Raw genomic sequence first — 6,435 nt, 5'->3', positions numbered from 1 at the left:
CCCCTCCCCTGCTGCTTCCTGGCCCCAGCAGGGGCAGGCATTGTGGGGGCTGCTGGAAGCGGAAGCTGGGAGCACTAGGGCAAAGGATTGTATCGGGGCCCCATGGGACAGCCTGGCTGCAGCTCTTGCATCTCCCCTGGCCCTGCTCACCCTGTGCCAGGGCAGCAGCACAGTTACACCTGATAAGATACAGGAGGCAGAAGGGTCCAGGGCCCTGCCCAAAGCATTCTGCACCCCACTGCACCCTCCGGCCCAGCAGGATCCAGGGGGAGGTCAAAGGGAGCGGCTCTGCTAGGCCCCAGCCTCTCCTACATGCCTCTGAAAGTGGAAGCATGCACCAGACTGGAAGAGTGTCTGGGGTGAGGTTTTGGAAAGGGTCCCCAAGCCTCTATGTACCGTGGCTACTGCCGCATCTTCACTGCAGAATCCCAGCCCTCAGTCCCAAATGAGAGTGCATCTCTCCAGGGCAGCCGCTTCAAGTAAAACCGGCTACACTTTGACTCTGTGTTTGACAGGTGTTTGCACAAATACTGCCCTGGTGCTGGTGTTTGAGACGGAGGTGTGTCCCAGGCAAGATTTCCTGTGGCAAACGTCCCAAGGCAGGCTTCCCCTGGGCCATTTAACAGCCCTTGGTGTCCTTGGGCCAAGCCCCTTTAAAGAGCTGCTCTTGACTCTGTCCCTTCCTTTTTCCCTCTGGCTGCAGAAAGCCAAGCTTAAGAGAAGTACAGGAAAGCAGCACTGGAGGCTGACATGCCAAAAGAGCGTCTGGGTAAAGTTGGAAAGACCAGGGGCTGGGGCAAGCAAGAGATGTCCGCTGCCCTGCATGTACTTCCTAGGGACTAGCCCTTCCCAGCGGCAAGTCACGCCAGAGGATGGCACATGACTTCCCTTGCATGTAGGCTCCAGCCCCCGGGGCTGCCTGTGCTGTCCCAAGAGTCCCTGGTGTGCAGCGAAGCAGCTGCTTACAGAGGCCAGCAGTGGTGCAGAGATGGCAGAGAAAAAGAGGAGCAATGCAGAAAGCAGATGGGAGGTGGTAGGAAAGGTGCAGTGGGGCACTCCCCTGGAAATGCTTTCCCAGCACGGCACTGGGCTGAAACAAAAGGGGAGATTTCTTGGTATGAATCATAGAATCATGGAATCATTTAGGTTGGAAAAGACCTTTAAGATCGAGTCCAGCCATTAACCTAGCACTGCCAAGTCCACCAGTAAACCATGTCCCTAAGCACCACATCTACACGTCTTTTAAATACTTCCAAGGATGGTGACCCAACCACTTCCCTGGGCAGCCTGTTCCAATGCTTGACAACACTTTCGGATTGGATGCTGCCCTTTGACTGCCTGTGCTCAAGTCAGGGTCATGGTGTGGGTCACCTGTCAGGAAGTGCGTTGTCCCCATGGCAGTCCTGTGCGTCTCTGGCTCACAGTTCCCTGGAGGGACATGGCCCGGCTGATAATGAAGTGCTCAAGTGGAGGCTGTGGGACCTGGATCAGGTGCTGGAGCAGACACGGGAATACAAGAAAGACATTCATGAAGGTGAGGGCAGAGGTGGGAGAGGGCAGTGGGACAGATGCAGGGACCCCACACCCTGGTGCTGCTGGGGGAAGCCAGCCAAGCTTACCCCACCTGTCCCTTCGGCCTTGACCGTTCAGCCCCAAGCCACCCTGTTGTTGGCTAGCCCTGCTCCATCCCATGCTGTCAGCATGCGAAGGCTCTGGACATGGACTCATTGCACCCCAGATGCCTGTACTCAGCATAGGCAGAGGAAACCACAGAGGCAGAGACTTCCCTGCCTACAAAAGTCATTGCCTCGCCATTTCCATTAGTGCTCAAGAAGGGGCTGATTTTAGCAGAGGTAAAACCTCAGCCAGAGGTTTGTGGTCTTTGCCACATGCAAAACTCCGTGCTCATTTTCACTCTCCCGCGCTCAACAGAGAGGTAAAACTTTCCCTCCAGGGCTCCTTCCTGCCCCCCCATCCCCCCGGCATTGTCACAGCCCTGCCAGGCAGGGACAGGGTACATGCACGGCTGCTTCTGATGCATCACCCTGCAAGGGGAGCCCTCAGGTCAGGCCTTGCTGGAGCCCCTGCCTGGTTACAGGTGCTGGGATCCAAGCACAAGGACTGCCTGTTTGTCCCTCCTATAGTCACCACCTTTGTTCCCTTCTCCCCTCCTTGACTCCCAGAAATGACCTGGCAATACCAGGAGCTGCAGAAGCAGACAGCAGCCCACAGCCAGCGCTTGGAGGCGAAAGTGAAGAGCGTGTAGGAGCAGCTCGGTATGGCCCCCCGGCATGCCTGCCCCTCGCTGGTGGGTGAGGATGGGGTTTGCTCCAGGGCAAAGGGCACTTGGGGGGAGCGAGGGGAGATGGGAGTCATTTCACCCTGTACTGTCAGTATGGCAGCAGCTGAAGGCAAAGCCTGACCCAGTGCATCCCCGACCTTGGGAGATGCTGACTGCAAAGGGGATGCTGTGATCCCACCCCTGTTCCACAGCCCTCTGTCACCCTGGGGATGAAGGGGATTGGGCAGGGGCTGTGCCGCACACTGCCCGTGCTCTCCCGTGCACTGGTCACGCAGTGCCAGTCTCCTGTGCCCATGTGCTCAGTATCCCCTGCCTCTGTCCCCACACACCACAGCCACTAGGCTCCAGGAGAGCCAGCAGACCCAGGAGACTGCCACGCAGGCACTAGCAGAGAGGGACAGGACCATTGCCCAGCTGCAGGGCAGGCTCAATGCCATGGAGAGGGAGTATGAGAAGGTCCTCCATGTGAGTGGGGATGTGGCTGTGGGTGGCTCCCCTGGTCCTGCCTCCTCATGGTCCTCTTTCCCACCAGGGTAGCCTGGACCTTGTGCTGGCCAAGATGGCAGAGGCCAGCCAGCGCTGGGAAGAGGTAGGAACAACCATCGCCGTGGAGCACAAGGAGTGCCTACAGGAGTTCGGCCTCAAGCCCCTGGAGATATAGTGCCTTGGGGACCCCCGGGATAGGACAGGCTCTCAGCCCCTACCTCCCTATCAGCACACTTGGAGAGCTTCCCACATCCACTGCCCAACACCCCAGCTGCCCTAGGCTAGGAAAGAGAAGATGGGTCCTGTCTGGCCCTGGGATGCACTGCTGAGTCACAGTCCTCTCCATAACATTATCCACATGAACAGCAGTGTGGATTTGTCCTTTAATCACACCCCAAATAGGTGACGCAGGAACAGTGCTGTGATGGGGGGCAGCCACTCACTGCCCACAGGTTCACAGGGAGGATGAGAGGAGGAGCGTAAGAGACATGTCCATGCAGGTGCAGATCTGAGCAACAGGCTGAGAGGTGGGGGGTTCCTCCAGCACCCCATCAGGCTCCACTGCTCCCTTTCCCCTTCACACAGCGGCCCAAAGGCCAGCCCTGGGCTGAGCCAAGCCTCAGGCTCCCCAGTCCCCTGGGTCATGGCGTGGAGGGCAGTGCCTCGGCTCTCCTGGGAGCTCCCAGAGCCTGGAGCTGGGCAAGGGCTTCAGCGCAATGTCCCTAGATACCCTTGGAGGCAGCTGGGCAGGCAAAGACACAGGTCTGTCTTCAGGTTACAAGAAGCCACCGCCACGGTTAATAAAAGCTTGGAGCCAGCCTCAGTGTGGAGATGAGTCTCTGGGAGGTGTGATGCTGCGAGCCCCATTGCAGGCATGGAGACACAGCAGCTGTGCATGCAATGGCCATGCTGAGCAGCGCTGTGCTCTCCAGGGAGCTGGGCAAGGGGCATGGATGGGCTGGACGTGGCCTGGGTCGAGGTGCTGTGTGGGGGAGCCTGGCCGGAGGCAGGGTGCGCCTGGGCCACTAGAACGCCTGGTGCAGCCTCCTCTGCTCCTCCCGGCGTGGGCTCTGTGGGGACACCGTGGGGGCATTGTGGGCAGCACACATCCACCCACCCCACGACACTCCACCCTTGCCCCATGGGCAGGTTGGAGGGGTCTTTCTGCCTGGCCCCTGTGGCCAGGGAACCATGCAGCCCCCTCCTGCCAGCGTCAAAGGTGCCATGGAAATACTAGGACAGGCAGGGCAGGAGGGTGCCAGGACTCAGAGCAGTGCCGGGCTGTGAGCAGCACTGCCACGAGGGCCTGGCAAGAGACGTTACCTGTGTGATCCCTATATTGTTGGCAGCAGCCACCAGCCAGGAGCCAGGTCCCTTTGGTCCCACCTCAACGTGACAGAGTCCAGGGGAGCCACTGGGAGAGGGCAGGGAGGGCGTGTGGGAGCCTGAGGCAGGGTCACTGTCCTCAAAGAACAACAGAGGGGACAGCCCGATCTGGAAGAGCAGAAGAGGGATAGCCGTACAGCTCCTGGTTCTCCACGGCAAGCCAGGTCCCCTAGAAAGGACCTCACTGCACAGGCTTGGGGGCAAGACACCCATCCCCCGTCATCCAGCCTCACCGCACCCCACGCCGGGTCCCCAAAACCTACCGACTGGTAGAACTCATCACCAGCAGGGTCAATGACCAGCAGTGTCACCTGGTCATCATGGGCACGGATCCTGAGCACTGTCTGCTGGTGGTCCAGCCCCTCGATGCTCTCACCGTTCACAGCCAGGAGACGGTCCCCTTCCTTCATCCCTGCCTGCTCAGCCGGCAGCCCCGCATCCACGTCCCACAGGAATTGGCCTGCCACAGCAGGACAGAGGGAGGGTGGGGAGATGCTCACAGAGGCATTCAGCCAGAGGGGAACTGGCACCGCTGACCCTTGTGTGCAGGTGGGGACAGGGTCCCGCTGTGGGCACAAGGCTTGCAGCTATTCCCGACCCTCAGACGTGCCCTTGCCCAGGTACAGACTGCCCCCCCCCCCAGCCCCTTCACCTCTGGCCCCTGAGCTGCAGTCATCCTCTTTGAGCAGAAACCCGTAGCCAGCCGGACCCTTCAGCATGTGCAGCTCCCGGACCTTGAAGGGGAGCCAGGAGGTGTCCGCCAAGGCGGCCGTGACCCGCAGGCCTTAAAACTCCTCCACGGCACTGGACACCACCAACAGTGTCACCTTGCTGCCGCTCTGCTTAAGCTGAGTGGGAAATGCAGGGTGCTCAGCAACATTGCCAGCTCCGGTCCCCCACCCACCTGTGCCGGGAGCACGCACCTTTCGGGCGAGCTGCGTGTGCGAGTAGCTCCTCACGCTGTCCCCATTCAGCTCCAGGAGCCAGGAGCCTGGCGGCACCCCTGCTTTCTCTGCTGGCCCATCCTGACGCACCGACAGCTGGAAGGTGCCCTTCACGCCTGCAGGGAGGAGAAGAGGCAGTCTGGGGCAAGCAGGGCACTGCATTGAGGAGGCCTGCGGCCCTGGCATCCCACTGCTTGCTTTCCCTTCTGGACCCGACACATTGAAGCCAAAACCACTTTTGTCCCGCGTGATGTGGCAGAGGCGTGGGCGGACGTCAGCTGGCAGCATCTGGGACAGGTCCCTGCCCAGGGCTTTGGCTGCTTCGTAGGAGTCGCCGTCCAGCACCGCCAGTAGGACCTGGTTCCCACTGGCCTTGATCTTCTGCACCACCTGGAAGGACCCAGGCTGTGAACCCTGGGCAGGGTGCCCCTCCAACCACAGCCTGTGGGATCAGGGCCCCAGAGGGTAGGGGGGTCCCACACCCTCTGTGCCCCTGGCCGGGGATGATCTGGGCGTTCCCACAGCCCCGGGGTGCTCCCAGCTTACCCTGCGGTGGTCCATGTGGTCCACGAAGTGGCCATTAACCTGGAGGAGCCGGTCCCCATCCTGCAGGCCCCTGCGCTGGGCCAGCCCCCCCAGCTCGACCTGCCGGATGACGTGGCCCTGGCAGCCCAGCTCCTCGTGGAGGCAGAAGCCGAAGGTCTCTGCACTGCCCTTGCTCAGGAGGTAGAAGCGGGGCTCCCCCATGCTCTCGCCATCTGCGTGGGGGCACAGCCCATGAGCAGGGCCCTGCAGGGATCCTGACACAGGTTCTCTACCCCACCCCGGCCTGGGATCTCCCCATCCCCACTGCCTTACTTGTTCACCCCCCCACAGATCCCCGGCATGAGAGAGCCCAGAACCCCAGCGATGTCCAGCTGCCAGAACCCCGTGCTGACACAGGGATGCCCTGGGGAGATGAGGGTATTTACCCATGTCCTCAGCCAGCGACAAGGCAGGGTTGTCGATCCCATCTTTAGGGTTAAATTCAAATTTTCTGAAATGATAAAGGGCAGGAGAGGCCACATTAGTGCAGCAGCGTGGCCTTCCCCCCACCCTCCCCAGCCCTTTTGTGGGGAGCCCCGTTCCTCCTCCCAGAAAGGGCCAGCCAGGGCCACAGCTCCAGTGCCTCCTCTTCCTTGGGGAAAGCCAGGAGGGGATGCCTCTCTCGGACTGTCCCCCACATCTCTCCTGAGATAACAACTCAGGGAAGACCTCCCTTGGGCAGGCAACTGGGATTGGCAGGCACGACCCACACCACCTCCGCTGGGGAGGTGG

The 6,435-nt window shown here is 60.7% G+C and overlaps 2 protein-coding genes across 2 annotated transcripts in view; one reads left to right on the top strand and one right to left on the bottom strand.

Annotated features, from left to right (window-relative positions):
* CCDC153 (coiled-coil domain containing 153) overlaps window positions 1-2,963 on the top strand; it is a 3,263-nt gene extending 300 nt beyond the window's left edge. The window contains 5 exon segments of the mRNA XM_009573502.1: window positions 516-570; window positions 1,425-1,534; window positions 2,184-2,276; window positions 2,637-2,767; window positions 2,835-2,963. Coding sequence (XP_009571797.1) covers window positions 516-570; window positions 1,425-1,534; window positions 2,184-2,276; window positions 2,637-2,767; window positions 2,835-2,963 — 518 coding nt within the window.
* Window positions 2,964-3,813: 850 nt separating this feature from the next.
* The window catches only part of PDZD3 (PDZ domain containing 3), a 3,482-nt gene continuing 860 nt past the window's right edge, over window positions 3,814-6,435 (bottom strand). Inside the window, 8 exon segments of the mRNA XM_009573500.1 lie at window positions 3,814-3,858; window positions 4,112-4,282; window positions 4,438-4,634; window positions 4,827-5,022; window positions 5,098-5,234; window positions 5,331-5,508; window positions 5,665-5,876; window positions 6,090-6,154. Of these exon segments, the coding sequence (XP_009571795.1) occupies window positions 3,814-3,858; window positions 4,112-4,282; window positions 4,438-4,634; window positions 4,827-5,022; window positions 5,098-5,234; window positions 5,331-5,508; window positions 5,665-5,876; window positions 6,090-6,154 (1,201 nt within the window).

Source organism: Fulmarus glacialis, unplaced genomic scaffold (assembly GCF_000690835.1).
Source record: "Fulmarus glacialis isolate BGI_N327 unplaced genomic scaffold, ASM69083v1 scaffold26392, whole genome shotgun sequence".
Taxonomy (NCBI): Eukaryota; Metazoa; Chordata; class Aves; order Procellariiformes; family Procellariidae; genus Fulmarus; species Fulmarus glacialis.
Note: the sequence above shows the minus strand (reverse complement) of the source record. Positions and strands in the feature narration are given on the sequence as shown.